Source organism: Hirundo rustica, chromosome 4, assembly GCF_015227805.2.
Source record: "Hirundo rustica isolate bHirRus1 chromosome 4, bHirRus1.pri.v3, whole genome shotgun sequence".
Taxonomy (NCBI): domain Eukaryota; kingdom Metazoa; phylum Chordata; class Aves; order Passeriformes; family Hirundinidae; genus Hirundo; species Hirundo rustica.
This window is the reverse complement of record NC_053453.1, coordinates 39,257,566-39,276,013: the sequence shown is the minus strand read 5'-3', so window position 1 is coordinate 39,276,013 and position 18,448 is coordinate 39,257,566. Positions and strand designations below refer to the sequence as shown.

The 18,448-nt window shown below is 36.9% G+C and overlaps 1 protein-coding gene across 11 annotated transcripts in view; it reads right to left on the bottom strand.

Annotated features, from left to right (window-relative positions):
- The window catches only part of NAV3 (neuron navigator 3), a 546,625-nt gene that overhangs the window by 92,444 nt on the left and 435,733 nt on the right, over positions 1-18,448 (bottom strand). For all 11 annotated transcript variants that reach the window (XM_040061191.2, XM_040061185.2, XM_040061184.2 and 8 more), the window contains 2 exons: positions 18,002-18,385; positions 14,512-14,631 (listed from right to left, as the gene is read on the bottom strand). In XM_040061191.2, coding sequence (XP_039917125.1) covers positions 14,512-14,631; positions 18,002-18,385 — 504 coding nt within the window. The remainder of the gene's footprint in view (positions 1-14,511; positions 14,632-18,001; positions 18,386-18,448) is intronic.

The following is an 18,448-nucleotide window of genomic DNA, read 5'->3' as shown; positions in this document are numbered from 1 at the left end:
CAAAAGGAAAAATGTAATGAAAAAGAAATGACCAGAGTGAGTTAAAAGTTCGAAGGTTAAAAAAGTCCTTTCTTGTAAAAGAAAAAATGGGAAGGAAACCAATTATGGCTTCAAAGAAGTCTTGCAGGCAAGAGATAACACCAGAGAAGAAGCGTCATGAAGTAATGTTACTCAAATGGGAATACAGAGGGCTTTTATAAAAATATCAGAAGAAAAAAAACTAGCATTAGGTAGAGAAACCCATTAAGGAAGGGGGTCTAACTTTAAATTAGCGGTTACTATAAAAAAACTGAGGTAGCTGCTTATCTTAAAACATCCATCTCCAAAAAGAAAAGATTAGAACCCTGCCAAGAGTTTGTTCTTAAGAAATCCTTGCTTTACCAGTGACAATTTTTTAAAAAACATTTCTACAATTTCTCTTGGAATTTACAGAAAAATAGCAGATGAAAGAGTTTTATAGAGAAACATTGACATAATAGTAGCTTTCAGGAAATGCATGAATGATTCTATATGTTCTTGTCCAACAAATTATTTTTGTTTCTGCCAAAAATAAGTCCTTTAACAACACAAAAATGAAAATATACTGGGAAACAAAAAAATCTTTCCCTCATTTAACCAATGGAAAATTAAAGCAACCAGAGCATTAAATTGAATTGATGTATAAAGACTGCAACATGTTACACACCACACCAATTATATCTTTTTTCTTAAAATCTGTTGCTGCCTTACATTTTTTGGAGCCTCTGATATTAGCTCCATGAGATCTTACTCTGATTAGAATATGGAGCCAGCTGATTCCTAGGGCTTGCACAAAGTCGCGATGGAACTGACACACAGCCTTTACTATAAACTGGGTAGCTAAGTACGTATCAAAGAACTTTCAAACTGTAGCACAAAGAAATACTATCAGTACATTTTTTGCCATTGTAGGATATTACTCTGAAGTACCATTGTGATAAATGTCTTTCAATTCCTGACACAATAAGCAGTGATTTTTCTAGACTTAATACAGTACTCCTCATGTACTTTGAGTTTTACATGCTTAGCTACTGCAGGTTAAATTCCCTGTTCCATCCCAATTGCATACAGAATATATTGATGCCTCCAGGCCGTGTCTGGATTTCCACAATCTGAGGATAACAGGCAGTTAATGAAACGTTTTTTGTAATTAAGAGCAGCACAAAGGGTTCTTCAGCAATCATTTGGCTACATGTAACAACTGGCAAGTGCTGAGGCATGAAGCTCAGGGAACCACATCACCTCTGCTGAGCCCTTAGGCCCCTCTGAACTGCCAGCAGCATTGCAGGGATGCTTAGGGCTCCCTCTGCACCTGGCCAACATCCTCTGTAACAGAAGGCCAATAGTTTCCCTAAAAGAAGGCAAAATGTCCATGCTAAAGCCAAACACAAAATAAATGCTTTTTTTTTTTTTTTTTTTTTTTTTTTTTTTTTTTTTTTTTTTTTTTTTTTTTTGACAACAGCCTATAAAATAATTTGAGAGTATCACAGCTGAGTCGAACGGCAGTATTGCAGGGACTGATGTTGCTGGCATTCTAACCAGATCAGAAGGGTGGCCACACAGGCATGCACACTGTGCTTGTCATGCTACAAACGCTATTGAAAGCAACAGTCTCCTCAGAACCCTTCTGATACCTTTTATGCACAGTTTCAGCAGACTCTTTAGAAGACCTTGAGGTGTTATTGTTGGAGTCCAGGGCATTCCTTTGGCTGCCCTGGAGGGTCAGAGACCTGGACAGGGGGTCTGGGACCCTAACCCAGATCCCAGAGGGACATTGGCTTTGATCTCAGTCCATAGGAAAGGCTTCCTGCACTGTGGGAAGGATTGCAAGCCACAAGAGTGTGAAAGATAGTAGTTTAGCTTATCACAGGGTGAGAAAACAGTAGGTTTGGGTTTTTAGTATTGAAGTGAATGGGAGCAAGATGGAGGATTTGGGGCGTTGTCTCCTGCTTCTTCTTTCTTCTTCCCTCACTCCATTTTCAGCAGTGACGGTAGCACAAAGTAGTTTAAAGAGATTGGGTCAAAGCAGAGATGACCTGTTTAGTACAAGTGATAAGTATTGGCAAATAATGATAAATAAAGAATACGTAGCAATTAGTATAAGAGATAACGACAGCCCAGTCCGGGAGGAGTCGAGGAGTCACCAGATGCCCAAGCAGCTGCACAGATCTTTGTGGGGCACTGAGAAATTTGTAAGATAAGAAACAATAAACAAAGCACGCAACCTTGAAAAATCAGAACCTGAAGACTCCGTCTCTTTCTTGTGTTTGGATCAAAGCTTTGCAGAGGGTGAAAAAACTCTAAAACCACCTGAATCTTGGAGAAAAAAACTGAGAATGTATGATAATTCTGCTTTGCTACGTAGTTAGTAACACAGTTTGCATCTTCCTCATGATGAAGACCTTTTCCTGCTCTCTGGAAGCTTCCTGCTCCTGGTTTAGCCCAGCCAGTAGGTCACTTTCTGACTGCCCTTTTTAACATATATTCATCTTGAAGAACTGCTCAGGAAAGTACTAAATCATTTTGGCCTTCTGTAAAGAGCATTTAGAATGTGGTAATAAAATCCTTTCTGGGAAGCTCTGAAGGGCAAATATAGGATTGCATGCAGGGTATGCACTGGAGAGGAAGTGTAGGAGCTGTTTAATCTTTTTCACTGGGACTGAGTAGTAAAATACATATAGCAAAAGTTAGGCTGTTTAAATACATTAGAAACCCACAATATTCTCATCATACTATTCCACATTTTCTAAAATCATAGCTGTTCAATATAATGGAATTTATTTTCCTCTAAGAACTAGAAAAAGACAGGGAAGAAGAGTTACATTCATGTCTAACTGAGTTTCCTCATATATATATGGCTTTCTATGGCATGTACATTAATCCACAAATTTCTCTTGAGGGAAAATTCTCTTGAATTCTCCAGGGTCAAATGAAAAGAGAATGTAATTTGCTAAACCTACAGCTTAAGCATACAGCTCTTGAATCTAATCATGTGCCATTCAGAAAGACCTGACAACACGCTCGGCATAATTTCTATATTATGGCACACTTCTGCAAACAATATTTTGGAAAAAACATTCCAAGGTGAAATAGAAGACAATTAACTGGGAAAGAGTGAGTTGTTTAAATTTCACTCTGGAGCATTTCTGTTTGCCTAAAAGATGCATAGTAAACATGCCAGATTTAACATTGTCCTCTGAAAATCTATTTTTATTTATAGCTTTTCAACCTCCATAGTGCAAACCATCCTGAAATTATTAGGTTACTTACAATACCCATTTTTTAAAATCAAAAGATTCTTGTTATTTTGCTTAAATTTTTCTTTTTTTCCTTTTTAGGTGGTGCTTATTTCTTGATCACCCAGTTCAGGTTTTCAAATAAAAATCCTGTAAAGACAGGTGTGAGATACTTAAGTTGGATTAGTCTACTTAGGATTTATCTCAGACTTTTATCCCAGCTTCTCCTTTCAAATACCAGGAACAAAACCCACAAAGCTGCTACTCAAATACAAGGAGGTGTTTTTTCAGAAACTGATACAGAAGGTGGTAGCAGAAATAGGGGAATTTCCTTGCAGCTTTAAGATAGCAAATACCACATTATTCAGTTCTCCCTTGTAGCAGAGTCATGGCTAGTTAAAAGAAAGAAGCTCTTGTCAAGGAAATAGTTATGGTTACCTCAGTAAGCATTAGTCAAACCCACTACAGACTGAGGACCAAAATTACATGGGGCATTGTTGACCAGCTACCTTCAATATTTATTGCCTTTGTGCTGACTTGGACCAAATAGCTGCAGTAAGTCCAAGAATCTGACAAAACACCACCAAGAAATCAAAAATTAATAAACTATCTATCATAATTTTTCTGTGATGTAGGCTGTTCTTACTGCCCACACTGGAAAGCTGCAGAAATTGATTCAGAGTTATCTGGGCTCACTTACCATTACGCAACAATTCAGTGGCTTGCTGGAATGACACACATATACACAAGCCCAGTTGTCTTAAAGTTTACAACATTTCCAATATAATAGATGCATTTCAAAAGAAAATATGTGGATAATTTTATTGAAAATAAGCTGTTTGGGGAAAGCTGTTGAAAATCTAGAAAGGATATTAAGTTGCAAAATTTATCTGGAAGGCTCTAAATTATCGTTGTCAACATCTATTGTTTTTAATATAGAAAATTATTTTTCCCACATGATTCTGCATAAAGTTTATCCACTTGATGTTAATCCATTTCTCAGGAGTATGGCTGGTATCATTAATTTAAATGAGTAGAAAGACAGATGTATAAAAGAAGGAATCATAAATTTCTTTCTGTACTGAACAAAGGAGAAAGACTTGACAAATAAAACAAATTCAGGTATTTGCTATGTGTCAGAAAGTTTTGGTCATAAGTGGCACACTGCATCAACTCCTCATGATTTTAACTCAAAGAAGAAAAAGAATAATTGTTCAGCCTTAAAAAATCATAGTGATTTCTCTTTTAATAACTTTGATGTACAGAGAAAGACTACATTTTAGGAAAATCATTCTAAAAACCCTTGAAAGATTACTCCTTCCACTAAGGAACTATCCCTGGGTGCCAGGCTGTCACTTCACTGCAATGCTCTACAAGAATTTATTTTATTTAAAATTAAAATAAACCTTTTTTTTAAATTCTTCAAAACAGTCATGTCTCATCCTAACACAACCAAAAAGCTAGATGTCTAGCAACATTCCTAGTACAGTCAATAGAGATAAGGCCTTCCAGATGGTGGTTCATGAATCATTAAGATTATACATCTTTGCTGATCTCTGGCTTCTCAGAAAGCATTACACGTCCTCCAGGCACCCCAGATGAAGACCACTTGTTAAATTTTGTCTACTTTAGTATTTATATCATTAAATAAATATCTTAGAGAAAGATCTATACTTGATTTTAAAAAATGAAGTACCTTTATTCTTCATATCTTGTTCCTAAAGTTCACAATGCAATTAAAATTGTGTGCATTTCTAGTTTGAATCGAAAAAAATTCAGCTTTTAAGTCCTGACCATCAGTATGAATCTGTTCACTGATAAATTCTCAGAAGATATGCAATACATAACTTAGTGTTTTCTGACCCTGTAGTTTCTTTTCCAGAAACCGATTGAATTCATATCATTTTAAAATACCCTAATTTCACTTTTAAATCAGTATACATAATGTCTCATCAAAAACTGTTGGGTATTTAAACATAAAAGACACTAGCTTATATCAGTAAGATTTGGTTTTTGATAAAACACTTTGGGGGATGACAAACACCTGTTTTAACCGTTATTGTACTTCCCAGAGTAATGCAATTATTTCCAACACTACACATGTATTTAAAATGCAGTAAAGTAATTTTTGCTTCTCTGAATTTACATTCAAAGCAGTTGATAGTGTTACCAGCCATTTTACATTCTATTCTGCAGTATGAAATATACTAGAGTGTAATGCATTCAAAAGGAATAAAAGGGGAAATTTAATGCATCAGAAATTAAAGCTAATGCACGTAGGTAAGAGATTAAAAGTTTGTTTATTTAGGTAAATTTAATTAGATAAATCTGCTTTTAAAATCCCCTTTAAATAATGTATTTTAGATTATTCAATCCACTAAGCAGGTTTGAATTATAAGTATATTTTATCCTTTTGCAAAAATACTTTTGTAGAGTTGATTGAGGGCTCCACTTCTTAAATTTACACATCTGATCCTGCTTAAATTGTTATGACAGTCCTTTGTTTACAAAGGAAGTCTTTGAAGACTTAGTATTTTAACAATTAGATACAGATGAGATTAGTGCTGTAACTTCAAAAGAAAACAAACTCCTAGCATATTGCTGCGCCAAACATTTCCCTGTGTGGAGCTGAGGTTGTCACAAGGGGCTCAGGAGGGGCAGGAAGCCTCCACAAGAGTACTTTAAGAACAGGTTGATGAGGGAGGCTTATCTTTTTCTCTCTCTATCAAAAGAAGACTCAGAGGTGACATTGTTAAGATTCATAAGTAAAATGTTGAGATAAGCAAATGGAGGGAATTATTTTTCCCAAAAGGAGAGGTTAACATATGCTGTGCTCTGCAGCAGGCAGCCTGCAGCACAGGGTATTCTATGCACTGGCTGGCAGGTTGTCAGCCACGTGATATTATTCTCAGCTTTCTCTTCGTGCTCTCTCCCTTTAAACACAGTCTTTAGCCAGCTTACAGTGTTCAAAGTCTATTTCTCTGTCAAGGAAAATAAAAGGCTCCCATGTTTTTTAACCTGCACAGCTTTTAGAGACATCCTTCTTTTAATTTTATTTAATCACAGATAACCCACTACCAGTTTTCATCTGGATCCCAGCTATATTTAACCATTAATGATAAAGTTACAATGCAATGCACTTCAATTCCAAAATGTATTGAACACTGCTACTTTCCTGGAGACCCAGGACACACTAGCACTGTTTTGCTCCAAGAGCAGCACATTGCAAAGGAAAGAGTCAAAACCTTTCAATTTTCCTCCTGAGTGCTGTAATTAGCCCTACAGCCTGAGCAGCAAAGTGCACTTGCACTTTAGATGTTTAGTTTAACTTAAATTTATTCTTCCTTTCACTTAACTATTTTTTCTACCTGTCAACTAGGAGGAAGTGCAGGTGTACGAAACAAGTTTATTTAACCCCTTTCTCATAACATTTCAAAAGTCCATCGTGATGGGGCTCTCCATTCTTACCTATTTCTTATTGTTCTTGAGGTACGCTGAAGTTGGCAAATCCATATATTATTTGAAGCAAACTTATACCTAATAAATTCAAGGCAAAGGTTTTTTATTGTATTACAAATTAATTTCTTTCCATGAAAGGGTTAATTGAAATGTTCTTATAATTCATATGTTTAGTTTGACAAGCATCCAACTACTTCAGTCTGGAATGCAACTATTACAAAAACAGTTCTTTAAAAAATTACTTTACCAAGAAATAAGTATCTCCTAGGCCATTTAGAACAAAAGACAGCTTTGCAATCATGAGCTGCTTTATCTCCAATAATAAATCATCAAAATTTGTATTTTTATATCCAGTTTTATGAGGCTTCTGTCTAAAATACCACATGCTTGTTAATGTTACAACCGTAAAATCAATTGCAGCTTTTTTATTAAAAGTTTCACTATGATTTTTTAAAAAATAACCATGCAGGAGAATAAAATGACAATATTTGTTTCCTCCAGCCATCAAACAATTCAAGACATTTTAAAGAAATTAATTTGTTTCTTGACTTCAGGACTCAAGTGGGTATCACATGGGAGATTCAAGTTCTTGAATTTTATATTTGAGCCTGGGGTATTTTGGTTAATGATTTAAATCATACTACCCATGTTTTATTCTAACACAAAGAGGCAGTACAGTAGTTTTTGCTGGTAACAGTGAAGTACAGTGGTGGACCAAAATATTTCTGCTGCTGAAACTGTAAGCTGAGTCTTGGAAAGTTTTTATTAAATACATTGATACTCACTTCAGAAGTATATTGCAATCAAAATAAACCATCTACATTTTGCCCAAAGTATTAGAAATCTGTTAATAAAAGATAAAGTCCTGCCTCACTTCAAATAATTTTAAAGTATTAAACCAAATTCTGAAATAAGCAGAAATGCCAACAGACTGCATGTTGTTAATACCTAGCTCCACACAATCCATTTTTAAAAAGTACATTTATGAGAATATTATAAATGTCATCTGTAAAGAGCCAGCCTTTGGTTCAATGAACCTACGGAAGACTACTCTCAGTTCATTTAGCATTGCATAAGAACGTACTTGTCTTGTATTCCTGCAAAAGTATAAATAATTATTTCTAGTAATCCCATTTAAATCTAAACTGAAACTAATTGTCCCTCTTTCTTCCACTTAATAAAAATTTTAAAAAGAGAAAATTTCATTTGTCATTTGCTGGTCTTGTTTTAAGGTAAACATCCGCCATTCACATTTGCCTTTTCTGAGTGCGATTTTCTCATGTAAGCTGGGCACAAAAAAATGTGTCTGCAGACATGATGTTGCAGGATCATGACAGTTTAACATACTAATGTCAACATGCTAACAATGCAGTTTGTTTATGTCACTGATATTAATGTAATATCTGAACCTAAAACCACACAGCTGGTAAATGTTTCTATGTTTTAGTTTGTGGTTCTATGGGCAATAACAATAGATTCTTGAAGCAAGTAAGGAAGGATGAATTTCACAAAATTAGATCAAAGTCCAGTTGCTTTGCCTATTTTATGTTGTCCAAATCCTGACTTTTGAAAGCATGACCAGAAACAAATCATACTAATTCAAATAACCTTCTTTCTAAATTAATAATGCTGTACAAAATCATAGTACTGAAAAATTTATTTCTCATTATGCTTTCAAAGATAAGGAATTCATCCTCAAAGAGTTCTGAATACTTAACAACATAATGAGCCAAAACTCCAGGAGTGCTCCTTTTGACAAAATTATTCTGCCCTTCACACGTGGATACACATATATTTAGGCTTTGGGTACTTAAATTTAGCATCCATACTTTGCAGAAACAATAAAAGCTCAGATACGCATTGAAATAGATACTTCTAACTACTAACATTCTTGAAGGCAAAGCAGATGCCAAGATAAGGAAAGATTTGGAAACCAGACTTGGAAAATGCAGGATCATTTGAGAATAATAGAAAAGTAAATGGTGGGGAATGTTAACACAACAGCTACGAAAAGATAGAGAAGATTAAAAGTATAGAAGAGAACAATAGCAGTAAAAACACTCTAAAATTTAAATTTCTTTACAAGAGAGATTCTATAATTATGGCTTCCATAAGTATTTGAATAGTAACTGCAAAAACAGTGAGGTATAGATATTAGAAATTTTTCCAATATCCTAAGAACTTACTAATATTATAAAATCACAATGAAGAGGATGATAGCAGATCACACAATTATATGAACCATGCTGACTTTATGGCCTACAGTGACTTTTTAGATTGTGAACAGAGTAACATTCACAGTCATACTGAATGGTGAAGGCAGATGCAAAGACACTGGAAACCTCTCCACACAGTGAAGTTTTACAGTAAAACTCAGTTTTGCCCAAGAAAACCTTAGACAGCAAGAAGAAGTTATATCTGTTGCTGTATTTTATGATTTATTATTTCATATCTGAGGGATGTATACTTGTATTTATTGCCATAGACACAGGTACCCAGTGTTGGAGAGACTGGAAATGTTGGCAAAGGAAAGGGTAGAGGGCTGAATATGTGCACAGAGTGAATAGTTCAATCCTTAAGCATATACATTTCCTTTATCCATAGTAAATCCTGCTCTGCAACCAGAAGCAGCAAACTGAACAGGTAATAGTTGCAACTTGACAGAAAAATGGTGACATCAATATCAAACCGCAAAGACACATAGTAGAAAACACAGTATTAGTAAAGTGATGAAACACGTCACACAGAATCACCTGGATAGAATGGCAAAACATAAATATATGCCCCTCCATTTAGGAACATCCCAATGGGGTAAATTCCAAATGGCAGCAGAAATTTCAATGTTCTTCTAGAACTGTATGAGAACAGGCATTGTATTCTATTTGGATTTCAAGTTACTGTTCAAGTTGTCTCAGCCTCGTCTGATGTGAACAACTCTATGAAACACAGCTCCCAGTTCAATGCCTACTGAACTCTGGAAAAGTTCCTTTTTCAAAAGCACTGTACTCCAACTCAAGGCTCATCTACTTAGACAGACACCAGAAGAAAACCTATATTCATTCATGCAGTAAGTTAGCTAATAAACTACAGGCAAAATCTGGAATTATTATAATTAATAATGTATTATGGTGATTATGGCTTGGCTGAGAACAAACAGGCCAGCCTGATCTAGTCTGAAATAACTGCCAAATCTTCTGCACATGTGGCAGATGGTGGAAGTATTTGGGAGACTCCTTATGCATAAGAACTCTGTATTACAGGGGCTCAGGTTCAAACCAACACTAAAGTAGCTGAAGTGGGTCATGATAAAAGCACACTAAAACTTTAAAGCTTTGGGTTTCATCCAAAGAAAAGGTGAAAAAGAAAGAATACTGCATTCAAGGGATGTGGGGAGAATGTGGTTGTACAACCTATTTTGACTGATGAAGGTGAAGAAAACTGTGGCTTATGACGCACTGCATTAAATTCTGCATGTATAGGAAGTGGAAGGACAATGTTTGAACTCAGTTGAGCTCTATTCCCTTCAAGTAGGTACTTTAAACTTCCTTAACAGTTTTCATAAACATCACAGGGTGGTTTGGAAACACTACCACTTACATTGCAACAAACATTATTCTTCCAAAGAACATAATTAATTTTGTGTGCCTATATCGAATCTCTTTTGGCTCATCTTACTTTGAAAAAGGTTTTGAACTCCAAGAATGTTCCTCAAATACTCCCTCAACAAGTCACAGGAGGCAAATGCTAAGGCATAGAGGAAGTAGAAAAGACAATAAATGAAATGTAATGTAATACCACTGAGAATTCTCTTAGCCATATCCCATGTAATACCTGATGCAGAAAATCCATCTTCCTCTCTGATTAATTTCTTATGGTAACTGCAGCAAGGTAAATTGGAAGAAATAGGCATTTTTTAAAAAACCCAAAAGTGTCCAAAAAAACCTGAAAACCAAACCAACCAACCAACCACAACAACAACAACAAAAAACCCAAAAACAAACAAACAAAAAACCCCCACAAAAACAACAACAACAAACCCACAACCCCCCCAAAACAAAAAAAAACCCCACAAACAACAACAACAAAACCAAAAAAAAACCAAAAACCCAATCAACAACAAAAAAAGCAGAGAAAAAAAATCAAACAAAAAAAACCCCCCAACCAAATAAACAACCCCAATGAAACAACTGTTGACATTATGCTGCCAGTGTCCTTTCAGCCTTTACAATTCCTTTCCCAGAACAAGCAAGTTTGCTGCACTACTTTCTGCATCAATGTGCTTTATAGAGCAGTATGCAAGCAACACTTAAGCCTTGGCTTATGTTGACTTTGTGAATTTAATTTTTATGAAGTTGTTCAAAGAGAAATTTTATATTACAATGGGGATGAGCTCTCTTGGGCTAGGTTTCCAACATGGAAATCCTTCAATCCTTTGCTTTTTGGCAAGATGTGGAGATACAGGTGCTACCTGAACCAATTTAGTGTCATCACACTGGGGACCTGCTTGTCTTTTTACATGATCCAGGAAATGGGAATCAGTCTGAAAGTATGGATTTACCAGAAATGGCATTACCCTAGAGATATCAGCTCACATCTCCAAAGAATATTTTACTTCCAGCTCACAAAAAGTTTTAAAATATATGCAGAAGCTACAATTTAAATTGTCAGAGAAAACCCAGGTTGAGTTTTCACGAATATGTGATTGCTGTCAACAAAAGTTGTTGCCTCTAGTATTGGACAAAATATGAAAACTTCTCCCCCGCTTGCTAATGTAAATCAGATATTTGCAGCATATAATTTATTTTCTGCCTAAAAAGAGATGTCAGCAGAGTCCTTTACAAAAGAAAGGCAAGGGCAGATCATGCCAATTATAGCAATGATACCACAAAGAAAATGCGTGTCCTTCACATATCTACAAGGATGACAGAGAGGAGAATAATCTTCTTTCACAGAAGTTAAACATCCCACTGAAAAGGCATACCTTGAAGCTGTGACACGAACCCTACTATTTTTTGTCCAGAGTAACAAAAAATATTGCATAAGGCTGTGACATCCAATGAAGGTTTAGGTACCCACACAGCTGTGAAAGACCTAAACTTTCCCTTCCAAAGTCTCAGCAATCTCTATTGCTTTTTTTTCTTGTGATTTTACATCATAAATGAGGCACACATTCCTGAAGATCATCATAAACCATTTTTTTCTACCTACCATAGGCTTTTTTGTAACCAATTTTGGTAAGCATGTGTTTCATTATCATCAGCACACACAAAACAATTTTTGGTTTTTCAGGGAATAACATACAGTAATATGTAAAAAAATCTCCACCCTATGTCCATGAAGAATGATTAAGTTTGTAAACATAAAGTATTGAAAGGTCAGGGAGGGCCAGAATGGCCTGAATAGCCACAATTTAAATACCTCATGCCTGTGCATTATGAGAAACCTTTTAATTAAATATTAACACAGTACATTCCATGAAACCTCATTTAGAGGGTCTAAAAGAACATCCACCTTCCATTCTAAGGGAAAGTAGTCATTACTTGAAGTAAGTTCTACTTCACATTTGTAGATGACAGACTCCCTGAAAAATATGTATGTACCTGTACACTGTAGAGAACAAACAAATTTCCGTATTAAGACAAATAAGCATACAGTGTTTGAGTGGCATCTAGCACTTGAGGAATACTAAGAAAAAGTAAAATATCCCTTATTTTGGACCTTCTTTCCGCCCCCCCCCACCCCCCCCAGGGGAAATCTGTGTGGTTTGAAACCTGGGTGTGAATATTACATGATGGGAAGAGCTCTAATAACTTCACTCCCAAGGGAAAAAAGAGACATACAAAAACGTGGGCACTAGTGACATTCTCTAATTACATGACTGCCAGCCTCTAAATTTCCCACCGTCTCTCTCAATCTCAGCATAAGGATTCTGTTCTCACTTACAAAGCTCCACAAAAGTCCTTCCTGCTCAAATCTCGTTTTGCATTTTCTCCTTCTGTTACAGCCTGAGTTCTATCCAAATTATTTTTTTAAATGCTTACTGTACACTTTCTCTGGTCTTTGCATCACGTCAATGCGTACATTCCAAAGAAACTATCCATGTTCATCTGAATTTCTTCTAAAACAGGGTTTTTCTGCAAGGTCAACAAATGCTCTGATGTCAGCTAAAGCAACCTTCTTTTTTGAGTAACTGATTTCCTAGATGAAAATTACGTCCTTTATCCTGATGCATTGCTGCACTGTTTGACCAATGCAGACTATTCCTGACTTATGTCACAGGCATATTTTAATCAGAAAATGTGAAAAGTAAAAATTATATCATACTTCAGTAAATATCCCAGAACTTCTTCAACTAATTTGCCAGGTTTATAAAACTGGAACCACTCCACAAACCTTTTCCCCTTTTGTGATTCAATACTATTTTTTTTCCCCTAAAAGAAACTTGATTTTAAAATGAGGGCAAATAGATCCCATAACATTTCAGACTGCCAAATTTCACAGCTGTTCCTTATCTCTATGATGGTCTGACCAAAACCTCAGAGGTGACAGCTCCAAGTTCTGCAAAAGCTGAGTTATGAATTCTTATTTCTCAGATGTGGATATAAGCCACCAATACAAATCTACTTTAAGTGTAAGGAAAAGAAACAGACATACTAGTGGGACCATGGTTAGCTCACACCCATATATAAGCAGGATGGAGTTGTTTGTTTTTTCACACTGTACAAACAATGGGATAGAACCCCAATTCTCACTCCTCACTACTTGCCAGTACTGCCTTCTTCTGATACTTGCAAAGGGCAAAACAGGTGGATAAGACCATAGTTCTAGTTCCAGCCAAATCCAAATGCATGTTTTGAACCACGTCACCTGTTGTGGCATGTTTTATTCATAATGGCTTATTCTGTTCCCCCCTGAATTGCTGGTTTAGTCCTAAATTGTATTCCCCTCTCCCAGTTATCTATCTTGTCCCAGCCCTGCCCCTTGATCCAGATTGTTCCCTGTCTCTCCTCCTGTCAATCCCACCTTGTGCCAGCCCCCTGCCTTGGAAATCCCCTGTTACTCAAAGGTCCATTGATCTGTGTGAACTACTCCCCTCCCCCTGTGCACCCTCATTGGTTTATGTATTGTTAACCCTGCCATGTGATCCTCCCCACTCCTTTCCCTATTGGTTGAAATTTGTACCCTCCCCTGTATAAAAATCCCTGCACAGCGGGGCTTAGGGACTTTTGTCCCTGGATCCTCCACGGAATAAAGCTTTCTTTGGAACCCATACAAAAGACCTCCTCCTTGTCCTTATCTCTGCCATGTTTCTGACCACCAGCTTGTGCCATAGAGCATCCGCTCTAAGACACGCCTCAGTTCATCCTGCTTCTGGTGCATCCCACTCTCAGCACGGTGCTGTTGGGGAGCTAGCGGAATTCTGGCACTGCGTTAGTCACCAGGCACACACAAGCTGTCTACTGCCTAGAGACCGTGTGAATTTTCTCTTTGCTCATCAACTGATAAAGCAACCTGTAAAAATCATGTCTCATTTCAGCAGTTCAAGATTACAAATAAGGTCTGGGCTTCTTAATATTTTATCTTACGTCTACAACAAGAAGTTCTTCCTGAGTCTCCTTGCCATGTGAGAATTTTGCTTTTCTTCCCACTCATTGTGGTATTTTCTATTTTGGGTGCTCAGAAACTTCACAGCCTCAGAAGCTTGCTTCCTATTCCATATGTGACATTATAGCAAGTATGAATGATGCAAAATATTTATAGAGCTTGGATAGGTTTTTACTTAGCAAAGCACTGTTACCTGTCAGCATCCACAGTCACATCATGAACCCCTCTCTGGATGACATCTCGAGAGGCAGCTAGGTCTGGTATTCGGTTCAGACTTCTTGTATATAGGTTGAGTCCTCCATCTGTCATATACCTGAAAATAAATTTGTGGTCAATCAGTGGGAAATGCAACTATCTGGCAACGTGTTTCACTCTAAAGTTAATGGTCTGTGAAATTCAAATGTTTAAGGTAGAGGTTGTCTTATTAGATTGCAGACTTATACCAAATATTCCCACTTTATGTACCCCACAGGAAGATTTGGTATCTGCCTGTTTTCTGGGACCATTTGCCCTTTTCTGTGATGGCTTACAGGTCAACTTCTTTTACTAAAATATTTTTAGACTGAAGCCCACAGGTATGTTCAAAAGCACATTTTAAATAATGTGTTTTTCCTAAAAAATAGTGCTAGGTGCAAGAAACCAGCTTAAAAATAAATAAATAAATTAGTAGCATTTATCCAAATTGGAACAGAGATTAGGAACCCAAACCTGTTGAGGTGCAATTATTCAGATATGAAAGAGATATCCACTGAAGACCTTATGATATCTATGAATATTTTTTAATGTGTGTTCCTTTTACTTGATTCTCACCACTTCACATTACAATGACTGCCTAATGAATGAAACAGTGAGTATAGTGCTGTTCACTCGCTAGAGAACCACTAAAAGTTAATTAATTAAAAGTACAAGCAATAATTTCTGGAATATTTACCTACAGTTTGGTTGTCTCTCTGAGAGGTCTTGGCACTTAAAATGAAGCAGCATCACAAGCCTGTCTCTATCCCCAAGACCTCTCCATAATGTTCCCAAAGGACCTTTTGTTAAACAGTCTTCCCTCCTTGGCTCTTGTTTTTTTCTGTTTCTCTTTTGTATTTTCTGATAACTTTAATATACCGACAAAGTTAGCATAAATTTATTTGTGAAGGACCATGCATGTTTATGGCACTGAACATAGAAGCACACATATTCAGAAAAAATTTTTCGTACCTCATTGAACCGACTCAAAATAAAATACAGACTTACTGAAATAGGCGTAGTCCCAGCGTTAGGTTGATGGCTAAAGTGATCTCCCCGAGTTTACTCACCATTCAGTCTTTCACACAAGCTCTCCTTGAGCCATGAAATTGTGCCACACAAACCCACCTTTCAGTCTAAGCATGTGTGCAAGCACACAAACATATAACTTCAGTAACTGCACAGAATCCCAGGTACAAACCAAGGCACACACACGATTACTACTCCAGCTATTCTGTTGACCTTCTCCCTGTGGCTCCTTCTGGGAGCAGATTTAATTGCAATCATCTGTGACAGAGACCTGAAGGCAAATACAGCAGTCTGGGAGCACCTGCCTCTGCCTCTATACACGTGGTTTGGGTTGGATGAACAGTGCAGGCCTAGAGAGCAAAGCTGCCGCAGTGGAGCCCTGTGTGGTAGTTCCAGTTTGAGAAGGCACTGTGTCCTGGGTAGCAATGTGGATGAAAGCAACATCAAGTGCATTAAAACACAAAGAGTTCCTATGATTATTTTCAACAAAACTCTAAGGCATTTAATGCATGGGTAAGATTTGGCCAACAGTTTGGCAAAATATTTCTGAAGCCTTGGTACCTGGAGTTTGGAGAAGGTAACTTCACATTTGTTTTCAAAGGTAAATTAACAGTCACATTTATATACTATATTCATCTTTTTATTAAAGACAAAATTCAGACTTTTTTGACAGATTTTGTAGCTAGTCTTGAATTATCCAGTAGATTCCACAGCTCTAGTATTGCATATCAAATTTAGCTGTGGCTTGAATGCAATCCAGACTATGTATTTTTTTTCCTATATAAGTAAGGAGAGACTTAACAAGTGCGACAGGCCTTCCTCGCACTAACTTCTAATTACTGCTGCATTCTTTTCCCCAAGTGTTTAAAGTAATTAAACTGATAATGGAAGAGGCATAGAGGAGATAAGACTTTACATGCCTCAATGAATCCTGAAATTTCAGACTTTATCAACTTGTTTTAACATTTACCACACCTAAAACTGTTAACCAAGCACAGAGCAGCTTACTGTCTATTGGGTTATCCTTATTACAGATGCAAAGACAAGTCACATAAGATAACTATATTCACCCTTTAATGTGATAAGCTAATTAATACAACTCATGAGACACTGCAAAGGATTCCTTTTTTTTTTTAATAAAACCATGCATCTGTCAAAGGCATCATTAATATTTCCTTTATGATAAGAGGTCCTCAGATATTGAAGTATCATATTTTCCATACGTATTTTTTCTAGCACATATAAATGTGACATCCTACTTGCCAGTCATAAATGCTGTGTTGTGGACAATGATGTCAGCAGCGCTCCATACACAGATTACTGAAAAAGTAGACCAGGAAGATACAGAAATATGCTTTCTTTAAAATGATGCTTTTTCTAGAGATCTGTCTTTGGATAGTGCTTGAGATGAGCCATTACCCTAGAGAGAGCTTTGATCACAGCCTTAGATTTGCCTTTAGGAGCAGATCATACTCAATTTCATCACCCACTATTCTCTAATCGCAGCTATACTTCAAACTAAGAGATTAGATTGACAGCAAGAATTTTAAAATTATAGAGTGAAGCAGTGTGGTGTGACATGACTCTATGGAACGTCTATTCAACACAGCCTTACACCAGTTAGCAAGCAGCCTTGAGATGCCAACAGCAGCACTGAATAGTAATATAAGTATGAGTAAAAGTGTAACATGGCTGTTCTTTTTTAATGGTGTTCCAGGAGTTCTAACATACACAGGACTGAAGTGACTTGTGTTCCTAGACTGATACAAGAATTGCTGAATTTGGAACACAGGGAATGAAGTACCTCAAAGTACCTCAAACTGCAGTATCCCAATTGATTGAGCAAACAAAAATAAAAATTTTGATTCTTCCTCCTGGATATACTAAGATATAAGATATACTGGACATACTGGTCTAGTCTTTTATAAAGAGATATTGCTGCTGCTCGAATTATATGCACAGTTAAAAACCTGCAATAAAGGCCCATTACAACAACTAGGCTAGACAATTTTTGAAGTGGAAACAGAGAAAGTCAGTGCTGTCAACAACTGCTTTTCATCAGCTGCATGCAATGCCATACCTACCATCTCAAACAAAACATAAAAATATCAAAAAAAGACATACCAGGGAAAGAAATGCAAAATGACGGTTCACAGGACAACCAAAAAATTCCAGTAAGTACTATTGGAACTCAAAGTTCACAGAAAAGTAATTTTGATGTTAAAGGAGAAGAACAGAATTTGAAGGCAGCTGAGAGTATCACTGGGAGATTAGAGGTTTGGTTTTTTATATGTGTATGCATATATTTAAATATCACAATTAGAAATGCAACTTCTACCTGTGTGCCAAAATTTTTTAGACAAATCCTTCTACACCTACCAATCATGTATTAGTTCGAATGGGGAAAATGTGCTGCTTACCCGCTGTTGATGTCATCAGTCCTCAGGCTTTTCCCAAGAATGTCTCCATCACTCATGTAGCCACCAACGTCAGCTTCAGAGGATATGTCCAAATCACCACTTCCCTTTGCACTCATGTCAATCTGTGAGATATTTCCAAGGCGAGAAACAGCTGCTCGGCGAAGTGGAGTGGTGTACATGAATCGAGAAGGGTCTGTGTGTATGAAGCGACTTGCGCTGCTGCGAGGGTAACCAGCACCCAAGGATGGAGCGTCTCCTGCCTGCAGCCGAGGACTGGCCTGCCCCAGCCTCCAAGTCACAGGGGTCGATCGGCTGGATAAACTTGGTATGCTTCTCCCATTCACTTCAGTTGTCACAGTGCTGTCAAAAGTTGTCTCCAGTGTGCTGCCAAACAGAATGGAGAAGTGAACTGTGCTTTCTATGTTCCTGAGAAATCAAGAAATGTGA